The sequence below is a fragment of the Equus asinus genome, unplaced genomic scaffold, assembly GCF_041296235.1.
Source record: "Equus asinus isolate D_3611 breed Donkey unplaced genomic scaffold, EquAss-T2T_v2 contig_537, whole genome shotgun sequence".
NCBI classification, from domain to species: domain Eukaryota; kingdom Metazoa; phylum Chordata; class Mammalia; order Perissodactyla; family Equidae; genus Equus; species Equus asinus.
The window spans coordinates 7,387-32,735 of NW_027225224.1; the positions used below are offsets into that span (position 1 = coordinate 7,387).

At 39.0% G+C, this 25,349-nt stretch overlaps 1 protein-coding gene across 1 annotated transcript in view; it reads right to left on the reverse strand.

The window, feature by feature from the left end:
- Window positions 1-990: 990 nt before the first annotated feature.
- LOC139044040 (sodium/hydrogen exchanger 9B2-like) overlaps window positions 991-25,349 on the reverse strand; it is a 29,501-nt gene continuing 5,142 nt past the window's right edge. Inside the window, exons 3-9 of the mRNA XM_070503646.1 lie at window positions 24,383-24,510; window positions 22,510-22,685; window positions 18,926-19,032; window positions 16,701-16,850; window positions 7,907-8,015; window positions 4,208-4,344; window positions 991-1,321 (exon numbers count right to left, since the gene is read on the reverse strand). Of these exons, the coding sequence (XP_070359747.1) occupies window positions 1,100-1,321; window positions 4,208-4,344; window positions 7,907-8,015; window positions 16,701-16,850; window positions 18,926-19,032; window positions 22,510-22,685; window positions 24,383-24,510 (1,029 nt within the window). The 3' untranslated portion in view covers window positions 991-1,099. The remainder of the gene's footprint in view (window positions 1,322-4,207; window positions 4,345-7,906; window positions 8,016-16,700; window positions 16,851-18,925; window positions 19,033-22,509; window positions 22,686-24,382; window positions 24,511-25,349) is intronic.

The window sequence follows — 25,349 nt, forward strand, 5'->3', positions numbered from 1 at the left end:
GGCAAGCCATGCTGTGGCAGGCGTCCCACATATAAAGTAGAGGAAGATGGGCACAGATGTTAGCTCAGGGCCAGCCTTCCTCAGCAAAAAGAGTAGGATTGGCAGCAGATGTTAGCTAATCTTCCTCCGAAAAAAAAAAGGACACAAATCTCAGTAGACCTCATGAGCAGAGTAACCCTGTCAGCATCGACCAGGCAGCCAGTTTCATGAGAGGTAAATAAATTTCCATTTTCTTTTAAGTACTGTATTTCTTGTTTCTTCATTATAGCAGCTTAACTTACCCTGATTAATATGATATTCTTGAGAGTGGCATAGATTTGAAAATTGGCTCTCTGTCACCTAGAGAACAGGAAGAGCCTGAAGACGTGGGTCACAAGAAACAACTAAGAAAGGGCTAGACCAGGGCACGTCTTAGCGGGAGGCAAACTCAGAGGGGCCACTGAAGTGGGGGACTCTGTGGAGCCAGGCAGGAAGTTGAATGAGGGCTTTTGTCATCCAAATAGGTGCAAGAGGAAGAGCCAATGAAGATACTTTGTGTACATAAAAATTTTGGTGGGGCCAATCAGTTACAATACTTCACAGAAAGGTAGTAAGAGGGGCAGAAATGGAGAAGAGGCAGATTAACAGGGAAAGCGAGGGGAGAAACTGATGAGAGATTACAATGTATTTAAAAAGAAAAGAGGATCCAAAAACAACTCAAGGCATGAGAGGCTAGGTGGCCACGCATCATAAAACTGTGGCGGCAACAGTCACTCAGAGCGAGCTGTTGGCCAGCAGAACGCCACACCGAACTCGGTCTTTCCCCTGTTAATCTGATATCGTGGTAGTACATTAAAGAGTATTTCTCCCCACACAGATTAAGATAATGATGGAGTGTTTGAAGCAAAAAGAAGAAGATAGAGAAATCAGGCTAGAAATGTAGAACATTACCACCTACATGGAAAGGGTAATGGCTGAAAATGCTGTTTAAAGAAATAACCACACTTTAAGTTCTGTTACATTTTAAGCTTAAATATTATATATTTCAATATCTATCTTGATAAAAGCAGCCTCTGGTACAGCTTTCTAATCATATATTTAGCATTCTCTCTTTTCACCTCTAAACTTCTTCAGAGGGCTCTCCTCGAACTTCTCCATCATTATTTTGATGTGCAGCTTTCTGGAGAAGCCTGGGGCCCAGCAAACCAATGAGGAGACTTCCAATTGGGGCTGTGATGAGGATGGACAAAAATGCCACTGTCAACACATCCATTCCATATTCTTCTAATTGTTTCTCTCCATGTGACCTTGCTGTGTCCAAGGCCACGGATCCTATTGCAGCCTGTAAAAGTTTAATGGTAAAGTTGGACACAGGCATATAAGACAGGCACATAGAAAAAAGGTGAATTATTTTATCATTTGCAAAAACAAACTGCTTGTTCTTTTGTTCAACTAAGAAAGTTCTTTCTTTCAAAGTGTACTGCAATTGGTTTTGGTATTCTGAAAATTCTCCTGCCCTGGCATGGGGAAGGGATGGTGATTCATATGTACTTAGTTGCAGAAGGCAGGGTTACAAAAATATCAGGCAAATATATTTCAAAACACAAGGTAAATACAGCCTCATGATATAATTGACTATAAGACGATTCTGTATACTAAATTCCTTATGAGTAAAGAAAGTCACTGGTCATCTCACTCTTTTATCTTCAGGAATCTGGAATTAAAAAAGAACAAGATGAAAAAGTGCAGTGAGCCCTGTGGCCGAGTGGTTAAGTTTGCATATTCCACTTCAGCGGCTGAGAGTTTTGCTAGTTTGGGGGTGGACATGGTACCGCTCATCAGGCCATGCTGAGGCGGCGTCCCACATAGCGCAACCAGAGGCACTCACAACTAGAATGTACAACTGTGTACTGAGGGGCTTTGGGGAGAAGAAGAAGAAGAAAAAAGAAGATTGGCAGCAGATGTTAGCTCAGATACCAATCTTTTAAAAAAAGTGTAGTGATACTTACTGGAAGATGGCAAAGTTTTAAATGAAAAAACATAAGAATATGTATTGCTATAGAGCTAAACTAATTGTTAAACATAAAGAAACCTGAAAGTGGTAGGCACTGTCAAAACTTGAAGGTAATCTTATTAGGTATTTGGTGAACTCTTTGCCTTAGGTCTTGGTGAAATGTTTTATTTAAAATTTGTCTACTGGGAAGTATTATGAAAACCTTCATTTTCTTTTAGAGGCAAAATGCCATATTAGTGCACTTGGGAAAATAATATATTAATCAATCTGGTTATTCCCTTATTCCACAAAACACAACAATGTTGTCCTCTAGGACAATGAATCAGAAGAGAGAATGCTGGTGTGGATGAGACACAATGGCAGAGACTACTAATTGCCCACAAATATCTGAATGCCCCTTTTCCCTTCTAAACTAGAACTCCTGAGTGTTAGCTGGTCACATTGCTGTCCAAACCAAGACTTTTTTTCATCCTTCTTTGCAACTAGATGAAGCTATATATCTAAGTTCTGGCCACTGAGAGGTGAGCAGAAGTGATAAATGCTACTTTTGGATTGTTCCCTGAAGAGAAATGGACACTTGCACATCATTCTTTTTCCCCTTCCCCCTGATGAGAAATGGTGAACTGATGGAAGGCACATGCTGAGGACAGTGTCACCCTGCCAGCTCTGGAGTGTCCATGCTGGACTGCTGGTGGGAGAGAAGGAAAAATCTATCTCACTTAGTCCCTGTATGTGAGGGCTCTTTGTTATTTCAGGTTCCTTGTACCATAACTAATTCAACATTTCAAGAAGTCTTGGCAAGAACTGCACTCATTACAATGTATATTTCTCTTTCAGTTCTCCGTTGTGTGTGTATGTTTTGAGGTTTGTAGGTATGCTGATTTAAAATATATTGTGATTTAAAATATATTTCTTACAGCAGGTCATGGACCAAAAAGTTTGAAGAACACTAATATGGAAAAAAACATACAAGAAAGTCTTGTTTCTTAGGCAGTGGCAAAAGAAGAAAAAAGAAAATTCCATACAATACTTGCTTCACAGTACATACATTATTCACCACATCCAAGATAATTTCTCCTTATTATAAATTTGCTTTGACAGCAGGAAAGTGCTGTCTTTCAAATTTTAACCTTTAGAAACAAATCTTTCAAACCAAAGCTACTAGAGTAATTATTTTGATAGTTACCTAATAAAGTTACCAGAAGTAGTGTAGAAGCTGGAGACACTGAGGGAGAAACTATTCCACTTATTGTACCATATAAACCTCACAGTATTCTTAGCCATTATGTCCCAGACATCTTTCAAAGTCTGATGAAAAAAAAACTTCTCTGGGATAATGCCCAAACCTATAGCCACACCAAATCTGGCATATAGTTACAGAGCATACACAACCCTCAAAGTTTCCTAAATTAAAAATATCTGATTTTCATCTCATGAAATAGAAATTTACATATTTAAATAATTGCAAAATAATCAAGGATGCAACAGTTAAATCTTGTTTGCTATAATTAGTCTGAAAATATACAATACAATCAGGGCTATTTGCAACAAATGATAATCTATACAGTTCTAATTTAATTAGCAATTATAGGTATTCTACCAAATGCATGGTCAATAATTTCAAGCACCTGTTAGTGCCTTGTTAGAGTGCACAAATTTTGGGTCATGTGATTGAGACAACTGACAGGAAGTACAGCTAGTTTGAAAAATTTAATATTAACTAATAATCTAGGAAATCAATAAAGCATTTTCTGAGTTGTTTCTCAATAAATCTTTCTCCATTATATATAAAGACCGAGGTTGAGCATAACTGATCATCAATCATATTGACAGTGAAGTATTTCCAAACACTAACATGGGCCGCGCTATTTCTGTTTCACTCTCTTCTTAGAAGACATCAAAACGAAAAATCTCTAGGTGATTCAGAGAGCTCTGACTGATGAAAATTCAAACTCTTCCCTCCCTCTACTACTGCTTTCTAGTAACATAGGGATTTATTGGATTTTCAGTTGTACCCTGGAGATCTAAAGAAATTTAAATGAGCCATCATATTAAAGGAATCAGCATACCAAAAATAAAACTTTTAGAGTAGATTAGTAAAAATTCTTTTCATAAATCAAACTTTAGTTACTTTTGTTCACCAAATTTGGACAAGCCCTCTTATTCAAAATTTTAAGGGATCATATTGAAATAGGAGTTAAGATCCATCATTACCTGGACTGTGGCCTTTGGAAGCCATGCAAATGAAATAAATATCTTTTCCTTTATGTTAAAACCAGCAAAACACACCATCAGAAATGTAGTCAAAATTCGTATCAGTACTGCAATACCCAGGGTGGCAACACAAAGGCCTGTAAGAAATACTCAATTTTTAGACATAACGAAATACTGGGGAAGAAATGGAATCTCCTGATTATTGATTCAAAATTCTATCAACAGAAATAATCTAAAAACATTAAAAAATTAAAAAGACAAAAATGATTAGGCATAATTTGTCAAAACATCAATATTAAGGATCAATCAGACCATTTGTTTAAAAGAAGGTATTTGCCCTAAATTAAAGCCAGAAATTAACTAAATATATTTGAATTTCCACAAAGGAGATTTGAATGTTATTTATCTTATGCTTTATAGCAAGAACCACACTTTTTCCCATGTGTTTATTTAACAAGAATTTATTAAACTATAACTACGCATAACAGAATTTGGACTAGGTTCTGATACCCAAACACGCATAACGTACAGACTTTGCCTCCATGAACTCCAAAGTCAGAGGAAGACAGAAACATAAAGAACCAAAAGGTGAGTGCAGTGTAAATATACCGGTAAGAGGGCGCAGAAGAGAAAAAACTTAATATTTTCATCAAAGTGGTTGAGAATTCTTTACAGAGGATAAGACCAGAGGTGATATTCAAAATATTTATCAGCAAGTATGGAGGCAATCAGGCAGTCAGAAGAGAGCTGGCTGGGCACTGACCAGTCAGAATAGACACTGGCTTCTACACCTGTTTCCCCATACTGGTGTGTGCACTGACTGCCCATCACCCTGGCTGATGTGTACAGCTACTTCGTTCAGTCCTTCAGAATCCTTTGCTGATAAAGGTAAGTTCATTCTGATTTGCAAAATAAGAGATTGTGACTAGGGCAAGGCAAGCTACCGGACCTGAGAAAGGCAAAGCTAAGGTGAGTACTAGGTAATAGGGTGGTTTTTGAAAAAGTAACATTTGTTGAGTGCTTGCTCTGTGCTAGGTTCTGTATTAAGCTTTAAATGCATCTCTTTACTTAATCTTTACAACCTGTGGAGTAATTATTCTCACTTTACAGTTGAAAAAAAATGAAGATCAGAAAGGATAAATAACTTTCTCAAGTTCAAGAGGCTGGTAAAACACCAGACAGACATTGCTTGATGCTCTATTGTGAATCTGCAACATGGTTTCTTTATGAAAAGGTTCTGTGGCTCTTTATTGGAGGGCATTTTTCCCAGCGTGGTAGATTTTCAAAAGTATTTGTTGCCTTAAGTACAAGATACAAAAGGGACGATCCCATTCCCAGGAGGGAGCAGTCTGGGGAGGATGATGAGGAAGCCTTGGACACACTGAGCCTCAAGTTTTGTGGGATTTACAAGTGGTGATGTCCAAGCAGCAACTGGCTATGTTGAATTCGAGATAAAGATTTTGCAATTACATAGTTTATAATCGAAGCCACTGAGTGTAGCTGAGCTCAGAGAAATGATACCCAGCGTGAAGTGTAGAAATCTTTTGAAAGAACTTGGAGGAAGAGCAGCACTTAAGCCATATATAGTGTAAAGGAAGACTCAGAGGGCACTGGAAAATGTAAAAATTCAACGTAAAAAGTGTTGTAAAGAGGTCAATAGCGTCCAATGCTGCTGAGAGATCAAGTCAAGTCAAGACTAACACGTATTTCGTGTATCCAGCAATACGACCGTGGTGAGGGCGGGGCTGGTTGTGGAATGGGGCAGAAGCTGGGCTGAAATGTTCTGAGGGAGGGCATGAGAGTTGAAATGGAAAAGGGGGACACAGTTACCTCTTTAGAAAAGTTTGAAAAGAGGAAGAGAGAGAGTGGTAGGTGAGGGGGGAAGTGAAATGAAGAAGGGATATATATATATATATGTATATATATTTATTCAAATTTTGACTGTGGTAAAATACACGTAAAATTTACCATCTTAACAATTTTTAAGTGTACAGTTCAGCAGCATTAAGTTAAACACTCACATTTTTGTGCAACCAATCTCCAGAACATTTTCATCTTGCAAAGCTGAAACTCTACACCCATTAAACAGCAAGTCCCCATTTCCCCGCCTAAACCCTGGCAGCCACCGCTCTCCTTTCTGTCCTTATGAATTTGACTCCTCTGGATGCCTCACAGGAGTGGGATCATGCGGGATTTGTCTTTCTGTAACTGGCTTATCTTACCCAGTGTAATGTCCTCAGGTTCATCTATGTTGTCACATGCGTCAGAATAGAAAGATACTATTTTAAGATAGGAGAGATTAAAATCTGTTTCAATTCTGCAGAAGAGAAAGCTGTGACAAGGATATCTGAAGATGTGTCAGAAAAAGGGGAGACTCTGTGTGAGATCTAGAAGGAGGTGGCAGGGATGGGATCCCTAGTATGGACGGAATAATACTGTGATGCAAGAAAAGAAGGAAATAATGAGTACAGGTCTTTCTTGATGTACGATGGGGTTACATCCTGATAAACCAATCATAAGTTGAAAGTCAACTTTAAGTCAAAATATTGTAAGTCAAAAATACACTTTGGGCTGGCCTGGTGGCATAGTGGTTAAGTTCGCACCTGCCGCTTCAGCAGCCCAGGGTTCCCAGGCTTGGATCCCAGGTGTGGACCTAGCACCGCTCTCAAGTCATGCCGTGGCGGTATCCCACATACAAATTAGAAGAAGACTGGCACAGGTGTTAGCTCAGCGACAATCTTCCTCAAGCAAAAAGAGGAAGATTGGCAACAGATGTTAGCTCAGGGCCAATCTTCCTCACCAAAAGAAAGAAAGAAAGAAAGAAAAAGAAAAAAATGCATTTAATACACCTAACCTACCAAATATCATACCTTAGCCTAGCCTACCTTAAATGTACTAGGAACACTTACATTAGCCTACAGTTAGGCAATCATCCAATACAAAGCCTATTTGATAATAAAATGTTCACTATCTTATGTAATTTCTTGAATACTTACTGAAACTGAGAAACAGAAAGGGTAGAAGTGTATGGGTCGTTTGCCCTCATGATCCTGTGGTGACTAGAGCTGCAGCTCACTGGCGGCTGCCCAGCATCTCGAGAAAGGATCATATGGCATATCGCTAGCCGGGGAAAAGATCAAAATTCAAAATTCGAAGTATGGTTTCTAATGACTGCATATCACTTTCATACCATGGTAAAGTCAAAAAATCCTAAGTCAAACCATCGTCAGTCGGGGACCATCTGTATACGTGTACAAATTAATTTTTGAGTATGGTACTAAAAGTCAACAGTTTTAATATGATGGCTTTTGAATGTATGAATGAATAAAAGAATGAATGAACAAACATTTCTATCCCATGGATACATATTATAGAACTGCCTAATTATCTTTAAAATTCTGGCCCTTGATCAGGACAAGCCTAGATGAACATTCTTATCGTTGGAAAAAAATTTTAAGGCCTGCATTTTCTTGATAGTAGTTAAGAGCGACACTTTTCTTTACAAGCAACAATATTTAAGGCATAAAATTTACTGTCTTAGATTGACAAACATTCTTTTCTAACCAACTGCTTAAAAGATCAGTATTAACTTTTTATATAATTGTGACAATGGGAACCACCAAATATAAACCTACTACAGATACTACAACTGAATATAAAAAGTTGATTTTAGCAAAAACACTACTTTGAAATTCTCACCCACAGTTTCTGGTCTGAGAGATGCAATAGATACCTCTGCTCCAATCAGTCCAAAGAGAAGGGGCTGGAAGATATCCCAGGCCACTGCAGTAATCTTTTCAACCTCTGCCTAAAAGAAACACACATACACATACAGGGATTTTTATTATGTGAAGTTAGAAGATCTAAGAATTTTACTAATTTGAAATCTGAGTCAATTTGACCTGAGATAGGCTTTATCTATGTGGCATCTATAAATAAGAAGGTAGCTAGAATACAGCAAAAAATTGCATAAAGATACTTCTAACAGTTAAGGTATTACATAAGGTGCGTTGGTGTTGGTTTGCAAAAGGATGTTAACTATAAAGAATCTCATCAAGTCATCTCAGGAGGACTTCGACTTCTGAATACATGATGTGTGTGTCCATAATACTTAGTATTACTTTATAGTTAATTTTCACTCAACAATATGATTAAAAGATCTTGTAATATTTATACATATATCTAGAAATGCACCTTATTGCTGCATAATAATGTATGATATGGAAGTACCATAGTTTATTCAACCATTTCTTTATTAATAGACCTTTAAGTTGTTTCCAATTTTATTTTATTATAAAAGAATACTGTTTATGACTATCTCAAATCATGCACAAAAATAAAATTCCGGTATAGTGAAGTGCTGTGCCAGTTATTAACTTACTGCCCCTCGGCTCCAAATCCTCCTTTCAATTGTTGCTCTGCAGAAGATGGAGCCAGGGGCTGGCCCAGTGGCCGAGTAGTTAAGTTCGCGCGCTCTGCTTTGGCGGCCGCGGGTTTCGCCAGTTCGATTTCTGGATGTGGACGTGGCGCTGCTCAACAAGCCATGCTGGGGTGGCATCCCGCATGCCACAACTGGAAGGACCCACAACTAAAAACACACAACTATGTACCGGGGGGCTTGGGAAAAATAAAATCTCAAAAAAAAAAAAAAAAAGAAGATGGAGCTGGACCCTTTTAAGTCTTTCCCCTTTGCTAGCTGGACCATATTAAATTTTGCCACTAGAGGGCGCCCAAGAGCTACTCCAAGAGGAAGGCGCTCGTCTGGTTCGGTGGCTCCTCCTAGCAGGATGCTTCCGCACCGGGTCCTGCAGCCCGGGTGGCTTCTCCAGAGCCAGGCTCCTAGGGTGTATGGCGGCCAGCAGCACTCAGCGGTCAGCAGCTGCCCCCAGCCTCCTCCTCGGGTGATTTCATAGCCAACTGCCCTGGGCAACATACCACCCCATACACCTTTAGAGGGTAGATTTCCAGCAACTTCTGCAGGCAGGGTACCATGGTGACTTCTCTGCCATCCAGTGAACCAAGGCTCTAACAAGGCTTGGATTCTCAGCCCTGGGTGCCGAAGTAGGTGGGGTGGGGTGGGGAGGTGGAAGCGGATGCTGCATCTCAGCCCTAGGGGTTTATAGCTGCTATTCCTATATTCTTTAGGGGCCTCTTTACATCTTACAAGACAATCCCTAGTATGGTTAATAATAAGCTTTCCCTATTCCAGTTACTATATGGTTTCTCATTCCTTCTAAGACCCTAATTGATATAAGTACTAACTTTATAACACACAATACAAAAACCCTTGGAAAAGATTGACATAATTGACTAGAATAAAACGAAAATATTTTGTGGCAAAAGAAACCATAAAAAAGGATAGGTGACAAACCAGGGGAAAATATCTGTACTATGTGTAACAGAATAAGGAGCAATATCCAATCAATAAGAAACAGACATAGAACCTAATCGAAAAATGGGCAAGGCATACGCACAAGTAATTTGTACCAGAAGAAACACAAGGGCCAAAAAACATGAGATACTAAAACTCAGTAATCAGAGAAACACAAATTAAAATGATATACCATATATTTTTTTGGGGGGGGGGAGCCATCATATTGGAAAAAAACACTAAAAAGTTTTAATAATGTCTAGTATTTATAAGACTGTAAGGAAACTCAGCAATTGGTAGGAGAGCAAATTGATAATGCTTTTTTTGTAGGGCAATTTAGCAGTACCCTTAACAGTGTCTAAGAATTTACATTTAACAGATTTTTTCAATCAACTAATAAGAATCTATGTTTTTGAACGACATTTTAACATTTTTTTACCATTTTTACACATCTAAGGATCTATACTTTCATTTACGTACTCAGCAGTTTGACAAAGGAGGATTACCTCGTTTCCCTATTTTCTTAATTTTTGTTATTTCTGGTATGTTTATTAAGGTGAAGATTCTATTTCCTCTTAGTTTATAAATGTTTAAAGACACCGTATATGAGGGGTTGGTTGATTTATTTATATAGTTCTATTCCTATATCATTATAAAGTTATGTTTTCACATCGTAAGGAATCAGATCATGACTGAGGTTCAAATTCTGCCACACACCAACTGCAAGCCACTCGCCTCTCAGCACCTAATTTTCCTCATTTGTAAAATGAGAGGTTTACATTAGATAACGTCCAAGATCCTTTATCACTTAATGACAGTGAATCGTCTGCCAAACTAAGGTCCAGATGCCACCCTTCTACATATCTTTAAATTTTACTTTTTAATTTAGTTTTTAGAGTATATCATAGCTAAAGTTCAGACTTTAGCTGATATCCATAGTTGTAAAGAACAAAAATCAACTCCATTAATTTTAGGTTACTTAGCCTTCTGTTGCCATGACTAATGGCTTAACAGAAGTCCTCGAAAGTATTTCATGTACTGAGAACTCCAATGAAAGCAGAGGCATATTGAGTTTTCTCTATCAAATTGTTTTTATTTCTAAACTTGGACAAAGGCCACAATTTGGTTTTTTTTTTTTTTCTCGCTGAGGAAGATTCGCCCTGAGCCAACATCAGTTGCCAGTCTTCCTCTATTTTGTATGTGAGCTGCTGTCACAGCATGGCCACTGATAGACAAGTGGTGTACATCTGCGCCTGGGAACTGAACCCAGACCACCAAAGCGGAGCATGCTGAACTTAATCACTAGACCACCAGGGCTGGCCCCACGATTTGGTTTTTGATTGTAATACTGTAGACTAATTTAATATCAGACATGGCCCTATATATTGTAAAACTTAAAGATGAGAGAGGAGCCACAATGTACCTTCTTGTGGGTTTTTTTGTAACTTCAAAACTAAAATGAATCTGTTTATAAAGAAAATAGAGGGGCTGGCCCCGTGGTGTGGTAGTTAAGTTTGGCACACTCCACTTTGGTGGCCCAGGTTTGCAGGTTCAGATCCCAGGCGTGGACCTACACCATTCATCAGCCATGCTGTGGTGGTGACCCACATACAAAGTAGAGGAAGACTGGTGCAGATGTTAGCTCAGTGACAATCTTCCCCAAGCAAAAATAAAAAGAAGAAGATTGGCAATGGATATTAGCTCAGGGTGAATCTTCCTCAGGAAAAAAAAAAGAAAGAAAAAGGAGTCATCAAATAGGCTAAGTACAAAAGAAGACATGAGTTCAGAGGAATGAAGACTGTGGTGTCCACTGAAAGTTAAGGCCACTTTACCTATCTGTATGCACCATTAGTAAGAATCTTCAACAATGGAAATCACTTTCCATTATGGACAAAAAGAGAAAGTTAAGAGAAACAGAAGTTTCATCATGAGTTAAATATCTACTTAAGCTGACACTTCTCTTCTTAGAGAGAAGATTTCAAGATTCAGAAGATTGAAAATATATCAAGAAAAACATCCTGTAGCTGTTAAAGTCATCAGAAGAAGCACTGCATTTGAAAACAGATGAAAAATATAGATGAAAAAGGCCTTAAAAAAGTGAGTGCATTTGAATACAATAATGGCAAGATTACAAGGAAAACCAAGCAGGAAAGTATGAGATAATGTCAGAAAACTACAGGCGCAAACAAAATTTTATAAAATATTGTAGCTTGTCAAAGCATAATTCAACAACAATATAGCTACAGCACTGAGTTTACAAGTGTTTTATTTCCATTTTCCCACATAATAGCCACAATAATTCTTTAGTGATTATTATTATTTTTCTCAGTGTACAGTTGAGGAAACTGAGTATTAGAGAAGGTAAGTGACTTGCTTGGGATTACACATCTAGACAGTAGAATCTCTGGGACTGGAATCCCAATTTCCATAGATTAAATTTTATGCTCTTTTTATTACATTGTGCTGCTCAGAGATAGTCATAAAAATTATTAGTGTGTTCTGACTAAGCACTTTGCCTTATATAGATTATTTCACTTAATCCTCCACTCTACGAAGTTGTTGCTATTATCATTCCCCACTTGAGAGATATGGAAATCGAAGACTGAGAAGTCAGATACTTTGTACATGGGCATACAGCTACTCAGGTGTAGGGCTGAGCTTAATCCAGGAAGTCTGAGTGCTCAGACCCTATGCTACACCATGGAACAAGGAGGAAAAGCAGTCCAAAACCTGGACTCATTGATTTGGTGCCTCCAGAAGTAGGGACTTGCCTGAGTACTAAATTAGAAAAGATATGGAGAGTGTCTGCCATATAAGTGATTCAATGAAGGTTTTTTTACCCTGTCTTTAGGAAATCATTTTCATATACTCAAACAGTGTGTTTTCATCCTGGCTCTGCCACTTATTAGCTTGGTGACCTTAGGCACTCTATCTACTATCTCTAGGCCTTGGTATCCTCATTTGTAAAATGGGTCTCGTATCTACCTCTCAAGGTTATTGCAAAGAATAAATGAGATAACATAGGTAAGATTTCACTAGGAAAGGAATCTTTAAGAAAAAATAAACTGAGGAAAGGTCATAATAAGAGATTGATAGATCGGACCACGTGAAACTATAAGATATTTGTGTGTTAAAAATGAACAATAAAAAAAGGCACAAAGGGCTAATATCATATATATAATCAGTACATTCAACTTTAGGAGATAATGGACAAAAAACCTATCAAAGAAAAAGAAAAAATACAAATAGCTAAATATATGAAAAAGCATTCAATTTTATTGTTAAGCAAGGAGGCATAAAACAAAAAAAGATACCACTTTTGACTATCAGTAAGGATAAAAATTAAAAACAATAATATTCTAAGGCAGTGTTTCACAAAGTGTGGTCCCCAGGGAAGCAGCATCAGCATCACCTGGTAACTGATCAGAAGTACACATTCTCAGGCCCCACCGTAGTCTAACTAAATCAGAAATTCGGGAGTGGGGTCCACAAGTCCAATTTAACAAGACTTCCAGGTGGTGCTAAAGTTGGATAAACATTATTCTAAGCTGATGACGATGTAATGATATAGGTACCTCACATATTACTGGTGGAAAAGTAAATGGATACAACTCTAGAAAGCAACCAGTTTGGTAATACGTGTCAAAAACCTAAAAATGTTCATGTTATTTGACCCAAAAAATTTAGCATTAAGAATCTGCCCTAAGGAAACGATATTGGATTTCAGCATAATTTAAAATAGCAGAGACTGGTTTTAAAAAGCTTATGGTGCATCCACGTGTGTGTGTGTGTGTGTGTGTGTGTGTGTAAAGAGACATACATAGGAGATTAACCAGAGGTAAATATGAAAAAAAAAGCTGTCAGTTCTCTCTCCGGGTTTTGGGATTACATTGATCTTCTATGTAATCAGCCAGGCTGCTGGCAATTCAGGCAAAGTTATGGCAAATGCAGAAAAACAGATGATTTGTTTGGTTTATAACGGTCTTTTCTACATGACTCACATCCTCGTTTTCTGAAGAATCGTGTAACCGGAACTGGCCGGGCCCCCTCCCTTGTCTTCTGCGCGAGTGGCTCACGTCCACTTGCGGTGGGCACCCGTCTTCCCCTCGACGTCTGTTGCTAAAACTACTCTTTTATGTTCTATTCCAAATGATATGGTTCCTTTTCACTGTTTATTTTTTATCCTATCATTTATTAATTTACAAACAATCTGAAATTGCAAAGTTTGGAAGTATAATGTTTTTAATACACTTGCTATATGTTATTCGAATAGATGTCGAAACATAAAAACGTGCCCTGCACAATGATGGTATATTCTGGTCACTTTGGAGTCGATAAACCTGAGTTAAATCCCAGTGCCACTTTCTAATTTTGTGACCTTGGACATGTTATTTAAGTCCTTCTGACTTACAGTCTCTATAAAATGTAAATGGTAATATTTTTTCAAAGGTTTTTTTGATGAGAATAAATGAGAATATCCCCTCACTGGCTAGCACAGGGCCATACGGAGTGGCAATAAAAATTGATTAATTCTCTTCCCTCTTTTCACCCATGACAGTATAATATAATGAGTTGGTTGTAATTTTTGAAGACTTTTAAACAAGTGACAACAGAAAGCATTTACCTATAAAATTCAATTTGAAGAAACTTACTACAAGCATATTTGAGAATTTTCCTGTTGAATAAATGAAAGGAAATAAACCAAAATAGTTTACAGAGCTGTTGGCTTTAGGTGGAGAAATTACAAATCATTTTTTCTTTCCTTTTATCTGACTTTTAAAAAATTTTTCAAAGTTCTACAATAAGCATATACCGCTTTCATACTCAGAAATCAAATAAACTTTATTCTAAACAATATTCTCTTTGGTAATTTATTTTTTTAAATGCTAAAAAAGGTTACCATTCAAAAGTGAAGGGACAGTTTGTAAAATGCTAATGTCAGGCAAGCTCCCAGATGCTCGACAAGGGTCACAGTGCACACACAGTGGCATGCCTTCACGGAGTGAAGACTGCGAGCTCTGTCCCGGACAAGGGGGCCAGAGTGCTCCGAGAGCAGTGCGCTGGTCAGCAGCCCAGGCAGGATGGAAGGCACTCAGCAGTGAGCGCTCAGCGAGGAGCCAGGGAGCTGAGATCAGACCTGAGACTGAACAGCAATGTGTGATCACCTGCCTCGGCCTGCAAGGAAAGTGAAGCCACGGAAAAGCAAATTTTGACAAGAGCAAATGTTTACAAGAGATGAGGGATGATAAGAGGACCCAATTTATACTGGGAAGTTTATGTTTTAGCTTTCCTCTTGTCAGATGTTAAGTTACGTGAAATCACAAAGGAGAATTTAATAATACGGGTGCTGCTAAGGAAAAAAAAGTAGACCTGAAATAAGCCTTACAGCCAAGCCTCCCCAGGAGGACGCAGCAGCCCTGGGCCCATGCAGTGCCTGCAGCAGGGCTCTGCAGAGCCTTGCTCCTTGCCTGCAAAGCCCAATCCACTGCGGCCTGCTTTCCTGGGGCCTCAGTCCCTTATCTACACAAGGCTCCAGGCAGCCCCACCAATCCACCCTCCTCTACAGCAAAGGGATGCCCAACTGCACATGTCTTGCCTCCCGAGAGTGAAAGCCTCCAACGGAGTGCCATGTGCCCACAGTGAAGCCCTGCCTCTACAGACCTCTGCAGAGACCGCTCACCTGCAGGGCACTGCACACCCAACCTCAGGACTGATAATCAACATATATTTTTCATGTAGTATTATTTTAAGCTGAATTATTTTCAACAGTTGTCTTTGGTTTTCCCAAATGATATATGTGTATTTAGTTTAGGTCACCCACATCTAATTTCTTCATGAAGCAGAATAGTATATGATCCTCTCAAGTTCAAATCCATAAAAATGTACCTTGAAATTAAATAAATGGCAACCAGCTAATTTCCATAATACACATAAAGGAAATGAATAATTTTAATGATCTTGAAAGTCAGTAAGAAAAACAGACAATCGTAAAAAATGGGCACAGGCTTTTGAATAAACTGGCTAGTAAATATATGACAAGATGATTAGCTCCACTTGTAAAGAAATACAAATCAGATCAATAATGAGAAACATTTTTCACCTGTCAGATTAGCAAAATATCTAAAGATTGAAAGTACACAGATCAGAAAAACAGATCCTTTCACAAACTGTTGGTGGGAATATAAATTGGTACTGCTGTTTAAGAGGGCAACTCAAGGGGCTGGCTGCATGGCTGAGTGGTTAAGTTCGTGCACTCTGCTTTGGCGGCCTGGGTTCACCAGTTTGGATCCTGGGCACAGACCTACTACACACCGCTTGTCAGGCCATGTTGTGGCGGCGTCCCACATAGAAGAACTAGAATGACCTACAACTAGGATATACAACTACGTACTGGGGCTTTGGGGAGGAAAAAAAGAGGAAGATTGGCAATAGCTGTTAGCTCAGGGCCAATCTTCCTCACCAAAAAATTTTTAAAAAGCATACGTTAAAAAAGGGCAAATTGATACTATCAAAAGTATCAATGTGCATACTCTTTCATAGAGAAATCCTATTTCTAGAAATTAATCCTATAGATACACTCAAAGATATGCTATATTTTGTTGATTTTAAGAAACACACTTTTTCATTTCTGAAATTAGGAAGTGATGTCATAGTTTAATTGGCAGCATTCTTTTTCTCTCTTGGTGGCATGTAAAATAATGGTGCTTCTTAGACTTGATAGTGTCTTAGTGGTATATGCAAGGATATTTTATTGATGCACTTTTTGTCTTGGCAGAAAATTAGAAACAATTTAAATGTCTGTTAAATTAAATTTAGGCAGGAAACTGGTTAAATAAAGTACAGTACAGCTATACAATGCAATACTCTGCAACCCTTACAAAGAATAAGGGAGGCATCATGGAAATATGACCATGATACATTTTAAGTAAAAACATCAAGTTATAGATTGGTATGTAACAGGAAAAAAGGAAGTGTATGTGTGCATTTGGGCATACATTTGTATATGTACAGAAAATAGCTCTTATGATTAATTTCATTAACTTGATATTATGAAAGTATCTGGAAAAAAACTAATCTAATCAGAAAGTAGTCATGAGAAGAAGAACTTAAAATGAAATTCACCTTTTCACTGCTCCATCCCATGCCTGCAAGGAAAGCCATGAGCAACGTACACAGTCCTCCTGACCCAGGGAAACCAAGATACACACTGCTGAACACCGACAGCACAGACAGCCCCAAAACAAGGCACGCCCGCTTCCATACAAGTTTGTCCTTGAGGAGAAAAAACGTGGATTAGCTCAATTATTTCATAGAACTGATTTTTAATTATTGATTTTTCCATATTCAGGACTTAGTAGAAAATAAAAATGTCTGTATCTGTGCACATAAATGCATGACATAACATTTACTTTCTTTTCCTTAACAAAAGTAGAGTTAGCATGTGTACAAATGCAGCTTCCCCGTTCAGGAACCTCAGTGAGCCTCCTCTGAAGTCATTGACGCAGAAGTCCGCAGGGCTGAACGGAGCAGCAGAAAAGAGTGTGTGGGCTTTGGAAGTGGACAAATTAGGGTTAAAATGCAAGCTCTTTCCCACCATTGGCTATGCAGTTGCCATATTACTTAGCCTCTCCAAGCTTTGTTTCCTCCTCCTTGAAAGCAGTTACATCATGGGGTTTTTGTGAAGCTTAAAGATATGATATCTCTATTATTTTTAGGTTCTCTATTTACTCTTTAATGTGATGCTCTCCAGTTCTTCTTTCTAAATCTTTGAATACCAAGAAACTCTAGGTGGCTGTAGACTGAGAGGAGTCTGTGGTGTTGATTTTTAAAATCTAAGCAATGTGCTCCTCTCTTTCGTTACTTGTCCCTGTTCAGCCTTTAAACTTCTTGATTGCTTTAGAAGGCAGCAGGTCCTTAGAAGGGTTCGACTGGAAGCGCACAGGCCCTGGCAGTGGATGAACTGAGTTCATACCCAGCTCTACGGCGTTCTAGCTACGTGACCTTGTTTAAGTCATCTCTCCCTGAGCCTCAGCAGTGAAATGGTCATATTAAAGGTATTCTCTTCATGGGTTATTGTGTGGATTGCACTAGATCAGCGCTTCCCAACAGAACGATCAGTGATGCTGGAAATTTCTATGTCTGTACTGTCTCTGGAAATGTCCTGTGTCTGCTGGAGCTGCATGTAGATAGTCGCTGCCCTGATGAGCACAGCGGGACTTTACTCAACTCACCTGTCATTTTATACACAGTAAGCAACAAAATGTAAGCCATCATTTTTCTTTGTACTTTGTTGCATAATTAGAAAATCCTTGAATTTTCTTTTATGCATTCATAAAATCTTTTACAGACTATTTTACTTGGAGTTTTTTTGCAGCACAATAAAAATTCAAATCAACATACATTCTGATAATGCAAACATTAATTTTCTTAATTAAAGTTTTACTTCAGTTAAGATTTGAATTCCATTCAAAATGCTCTGAAATCTCAAAATAACACCAATTCTTTTAGAAAAGAAAAGGTTTTTATATGTTTACCTATCAGAAGAGACTAAAGAGGGTAAAGGAAAACAAACAAGCCTTTGTTTCTCATTAAGAATCACTATGTACAGTAAAGAACTTCAATCTACTCGGTGAGAAAGAGACTATATTTTAATGAAATGTTAAGGTCTATCTATTTGATAGTATTAGAATCTAAGGTATTTTGACACTAAAACCGTGGGCCCAAAGAACCATTTTATATCTTGATTTAGTTGAGTATTATGAATAATAATAAAAATAAAAAATAAATTAATTAAAAAAATAAGACTTGCGGGGCTGGCTGGGTGGAGCAGTGGTTAAGCTCGCACGTTCCACTTCGGCGGCCCATGGTTGGCCAGTTCGGATCCCAGGTGCAACCTATGCACTGCTTGTCCAGCCATGCTGTGGCAGGCGTCCCACATATAAAGTAGAGGAAGATGGGTACGGATGTTAGCTCAGGGCCAGTGTTCCTCAGCAAAAAGAGGAGGATTGGCAGCAGATGTTAGCTCAGGGCTAATCTTTCCTCAAAAAAATGAAAATAAAAATAAGACTTGCATATCCTATTAGTTTGGAATTCATGTTATTTGTTTTACAGTGCAAGCTGAAGTGTACAGAATATAAATAGGAGAAGAAAATCCCAGGACTGCATTAACATCTTCAAGGTTTAGCTGTCTTCCTAAGCCTCACAGACAGCACTGACAGAGCAGCAAGCAGTTTTAAAATGGGGGTCATTTGCTAAATCACGTCCTTCACATGGCTCTGAGGGAGTGTTCCAGAATGTTTTCCCGTGACATTTTAGAGCACGACTTTCCCACAGATGGTTTCCTTTACCTGGTCACTGCTTGGGAAGTACTGAATAAAAAATCCAAGAAGAGCCCCAGCTGCCACACCAATTACTACCTCCAAAATGCCTCTGAGGACATTAAAAACCGTGGAACCTTAGACACACATAAAAAAAAATCTTCAGTCAGAACTCTAAATCCATAAATACAAAGACTTTACTTCAATCATCACACAAAGCATCTGATTACACAGAAGGAAAAGTTTACAGATATTTCCTGCTCTCCACAGTCTTAAATATATGTGACTTAAAGTGTCTAATAAAATGGGCCTATCTTATAAGAAAGGTATGCATTATTAGAGATAAACTTCAAAATAGGCATAAACTATGATTTGTGCACTTTTTTGTACATTTACTTCAAAAAACTTTACCTAAAGGGCCTAAGAAAATATGAAAGATAAAATTCATGATTCAGAGCTAATTGGTATGATATGCATAGGCTGGGTGAGTAGACTGATCTAGTTTTCAAACAGCCATTTAATAGCCTGATTTTTTTGTGTGTGAGGAAGGTTGACCCTGACCTAACATCCGTTGCCAATCTTCCTCTTTTTACTTGAGGAAGATTGTCGCCGAGCTAACATCTGTGCCAGTCTTCCTCTATTTTATGTGGGACACCGCCACAGCATGGCTTGAAGAGCAGCGCTATGTCCGTGCCTGGGATCTGAACCCACGAATCCTGGGCCACTAAGGCAGAGCACACGAACTTAAACCATTACCCCACAGGGCTGGCCCTACGAGCCTGATTTTAAAATAACAAATGTACACTGATTTTAGTAGGTTTGATATGTATAGAATACAGGAACTTAATTTGAGAATTAAAATCAAGAATCTTTTCTTACTATGATGAGTGTAAAGGACTCATTCCTTCTTGAATGTTTATTCTAAAAGCAAACTGAAAACAAATTATTTTTGAAATTGCTCTTAGAAGAATCTTTATTTCTTACTCAGCTTCTTTGAAATAATAGAGAGGTAAGTAGAACCAATATTTTCCCCCATATCATACAGAACTTAGGAAACTTTAATTAAAAAAACTTTGTGAACACATTGTGCAGAAAATTATATTAAAGTTGCTCAAAGGGGCCGGCCCAGTGGTGCAATGGTTAAGTTCACACATTACGCTTTGGCGGCTAGGGTTTGGCAGTTTGGATCCCGGGTGCAGACATGGCACCACTTGGCAAGCCATGCTGTGGTAGGCGTCCCACATATAAAGTAGAGGAAGATGGGCAAGGATGTTAGCTCAGGGCCAGCCTTCCTCAGCAAAAAAGGGGATTGGCAGCAGATGTTAGCTCAGGGCTAATCTTCCTCAAAAAAAAAAAAAAGTTGTTCAACACATAAAGCCCTTCTTCACACACTATTCTAAGAAAAAATGTACTAACTAGTTATTGTGGGTTTTTGTCATTGTGGTTTAGAGTACACAATATGTCACCCCAAATATGCCACTGGGGCATAAGGATTATTCTGAGTTGAAGGCAATTGAGAAGAAGCAGATATAAGAAAAGCTCTCTGCCCTCTCACTATTTGCCCAAAAGCAGGACATACATTCATAAAGGTGTCCCCTCTCCTTTTTACCAGGAAGGACAGAAGTTAATCACTGAGACAACTTGGGACACTTATGGGCCCTTATCAGCCCCAAGACAGCACCAGAGGAATTCACATCACAAACTTTGCTAAAACAAGCCCTTATCTACCGTTAGGTCCCCATATGTTTCTTTTCCCACAATTTGCTGCCTCTAGAAGCTCAAAGCTCCTTTATCTTGTGCTTCTCCACATAATTATTGTTCTTTGCTAAAATGCTGAACAAGCCCAAATTCTGACCGCTCCTTTGACTTACTCATCTTTGAGGTCTTGTGTAAGCACAATGCACACGTTAATAAACTGTTTTTCTCTTGTTAGTCTGTCTCTTGTCAGTCTGATTACAGGGCCCCAGTCAACGAACCTGGTGTGGGAAACGGTTTTTCCTCCCCTACAGTTTCAATTATCTCTTGTATTTAAAAAAATGATTACCTCTGTAGTAGTTTTATTTAGCTAGGACAGCTCTCTATTAGGTAATAGTGTGACTGTCAAAAACATTTATCTGTGATAATAGTATACGTTGCAAGATATTACAGTAAATAATTTACTATAAATGTGTAGAAAGTAACTAACCACTTTCAGTCTCCCGTATAGTAAGATTGTTTAAAAGAAAAAAAGACTTCTTGGGCCCCACCTCTGAAAATTCTGATGCAGTAAGTCTGGCCGGGCCTGGGATCCACATTTTAAAGAGGCTCCAGGTAGCTCCTATCCAGATGGTCTAAGGACTGCATTTAGTAGGGCAGGGCAGAGGGTACAGAGTATTGTCAAGTAGGAAGGTTCTTCAGGCTAGCCCCACCCCCACCCCCACCCCTCAGATTATGAAAACCCCAGCAGCCACTCCCCACGGCCCTCCCTACCCTGCTCCTGTGTGATTTTAATGCAAACTCTGTTGCTCTAAAGCTGTGGTTTCCATTCCCAAAGATTATGATTTAAGTGGCCTAAGGTAGGGCCCACATATGAGTATTTTTAAAAAGTTCCCAGGTAATTATAGTGTGCAGCTGAGGCTGAGAACTATTGTTTTAAAGGTGTATACCAGGAAGCAGGGAGAATGTACGATTGGACAGGTACAGTAGAGTTAAAATAGAGACAAGGGTGTAGATTCGACCTAATTGGTAATAGAGAATCCTTGCTGGTGCTTGAACAAGAAAGTAAGACTATCAAAACAATGCTTTGAGAAGATTAATTCACCAGTGATACACGGTGGGGACTAGACGTAAGGCAACTTCAGGGTGTGGGAAGAGGTGAAGTACTAGGTAATTGGCATACGTCAAATATAGTCATAAAATGGGAGGATAACCATGGGGCAGAGAGACTGAGAACACAAGACTTTCTAAGGTGTGTTCCCACTAAATAATCTGAAGCTAAACTTAGCCCACAATTACATTTTGTCAATAATATGAAATTGCAAATCTTATCTTCCAGTCTTGGAAACAGATTAAAAAGTGAACTTAAATGTGTGCTGTCCCAAAGGATAATAAAGGTGTTGAATAACAGTAGGGAAAAAATGCCTTAAGTTCCTGTTTTATTACTACTTAAAACAAAATATGTCTGTATCAGACAGTTATTAAGTATTAATAAGATACACATTAAAATAATTATTTCCCCTAAAATGTTAAAGACGAGAGAACAGAAACTGTCCCTCCCACTTGGACTACTTTGTCCTTTGTGCTCACTGAAACACCTGCTCACCCTCTGTGCGCAGTCTCGAAGGCTGACCCTCCCGGGTGGCTGCATGCAGAAGCTGTTCTCCTTCTTTCGACTTTGCTCTTTTGAAGCCCCCTCACGCACCTACCACAGTACTTGAGCATTTTATATTTAGAGGGTGAAGGGAGTAAAGACAAGAAGCCACTGGTTTCTCCTTAGGTATAGAACTAACTCTTGGAGTTGCTTTTTCTATTTTAATTTGCCTTAATCAATTATCAAGGAAATATGCCACACTCACAACATCATATCTATGTCGCTAGAGCATAAGAGAACAGCACACATGAACTGATCAGTTTACCTGTGGAAAAGGCCATGCCCAAGCACGTGTTGAAGCCAGTGGTGGCCAGAATGTCATCAAAGCTGCCAGCAGCCATGAGTAAGGTCGGGACACCTTTTTCAACACCATAGCCCCCTTCCTGCAAAAGGAGCATTGAAGGCACCACCACAGCTGGAGACACAGCACCTAAGACAAAACTAAGCAGGCAGCACTTTAAATATTTATGATAGCATCTTCTTCATTATTACTATTATTAGTGAAATTATAATAACCTCCACTCTTTCAGAGGTTACACTTTAGACAATTACAGTCTTTCAAAGGCAGTGAGGTCCCAAACAGAAACACACGCACAGCTACAAGTTCTACAGAACACTTCTTCTGAGCGTGGCCATGGACAACTTGCGTTGGGACTACGCAGCCTGTCTGAAATCTGTATTTACGGCTGGTCTGGGAGACCTAATGGGGTGAGGCCCCAGGAATCTGCCTTCTATCTAAACAAAACATCCACGGCATGAGGTTTGAAAAACACGGCCATGGACTTTTTGGATTGGAATCCAGTGATGCGAGGCCTTCTATCAGGACCTGGCATGTAAAAATCAGACAACAGATTAGAAGAGGAAGGCCATAGTGACAGTAACAGTGACACTGATAACGGCAGCAGTAGGATAGCAGAAAGCATTTATGAAGCTCACTATGTACCTAACACCATTTTAAGCACTTCACATATATTAACTAATTTAATCCTCACAACCACCCTATGAGGTAGCTACAATCATTATCTTTGTTTTGCAAATGAGGAAATGGAGGCACAAAGAGATTAGGTAATTTGCCGAAGATCACATACTGGAAAGTCAGAGCCGAGATTTGAATCTAGGCAGTATAGCTCGAGAGTGTTAACCGTGAGAAGTAAGTAGTTCTTACTTCTTGCCTACTTATCAGCACCAAATTATTATTATTTTTTTTAAAGATTGGCACCTGTGCTAACATCTGTTGCCAATCTTTTCTTTTTTCTCCCCAAAGCCCCCCAGTACATAGTTGTAGACTGTAGTTGTGAGTGCCTCAGGCTGTGCTATATGGGACGCCAATGCCACCTCAACATGAGCCGTGGGGCTGGCCCCAACACCAAATTCTTACCAAGTACTTTCATATTTATTTACTTCTTATGGCTCTTAAATCTTAGAAGTAGGAACCAGGGGCTGTCCCAGTGGCATAGTGGTTAAGTTCATGTGCTCTGCTTCGGCGGCCCAGAGTTTGCTGGTTCAGATCCTGGTGTGGACCTATATACTGCTCATCAAGCCATGCTGTGGTGGCATCCCACATAGAAGAACTAGAAGGATTTACAACTAGGATATACAACTATATACTGGGCCTTTGGGGAGAAAAAAAAAGAAAAGAGGAAGCTTGGGAACAGATGTTAGCTCAGGGCCAATCTTCCTCACCAAAAAAAAAAAGAAGAAGAAGAAGAAGAAGAAGAAAGAACTAACAGCAGGAGGAAAATACAGCAGAACAGATAATCATAAGAGCCTGGTGAAAGGAGGAGGAGGCCTGTGCTAGGTGTGGATCACCGTTGAGCATTCGTTATCCTTTGTATGGACTTTGAGGAGAGATCTGGCATCTCTCACTGGCATGGAATCAGGCATAATAAAAGTCTATTACTTCCTCAATAGTTTAAATTATTATAAAACTGTCAAAGTTAGCACCTACAAAGACATACACTATATTTTGAAGTTATAATGTTTATATGCTGGTATATTAATAGTCATAATATTATGCTGGAATATCTGTATTGTATTTTCTGATGTCCTTACGAAAATATTATGCATTCACTTGTATAGCGTCAGAGAAAGTCCTAAATGTCCGTGTGTATTTTCATACGACAAAGAAAAATCATTACCCCAGTATAAATCCCCATTGCCACGGCAAACCCATTAGGAAGTGGGCAAGAAGAGCAGATGAGCATGCCTCCACAAGACAGGGACCCATGGCTAATCTTACACAGACACCCTTCAGCTTCCTCAGGGCCTGAAATATAAAAATAGACATACGAAATAACCCTCTAAAGACACACAGAGAGAATGACATTAAATGCTTTTTCTTCAGTGTTCAGACTGTCTGGATCATCCATCATGAATTTTCCAGGTAATGAGTTTTATTTAACAAACATTTCAGTGTTCTAAGTGTTTTAGAGTTGGCTTATTAGTCCTCATAGCAACCTATGACACAGGGGATAATATTATCATCATTGTTTAGATTTTCTCATCCAAAAAGGCACAAGTTAAAGCTGTTCTCCAAGATCATGAAATTAGTGAGTGGTGGAGCTTGGTTTGAGCTCGGCCAGGCTGCTTTCAGAGTCTGTGCTCATAACCTCCACACTAGCTGATCTAACCGTCTCGGTGTTGGCCATATGTATAATTTGTGGCCCCAGAATGAACCGGATGTAAAGGCAATCCTCAAGAACATTCATTCCTGCTTTCAAAAGCAAACACGAAAAAAGCACACTTTGAGACTCATTCTGTATGCTAGGCAGTTTTCTGAGCCAGCATAGTTAGTCCTAAACACTCGTATAGGGCTTTCCACACCAAAAATATGATGTCTTCTCTCTCACAACCCTTATTTATAACTACGGCCTGTATCTCTGTCAGAGAAAAGGGGAGCCTTTATTCTTGGTGCTGTCCCTAGATAGACAGTAACTCCACCTTTCTCCAAGAGAGAGTATGGGAACATCTTTTGGGGACAGTCCTGTATGAAATAAATTTCATTCTGTCGTTCTGAATGCTGTGCAAAGTGTCCACATCCATTTCCTAAAGCTCAGTCATTCTAAATACTTGCAATATTGGAAGAACAAAATTCCAAGTCAATAA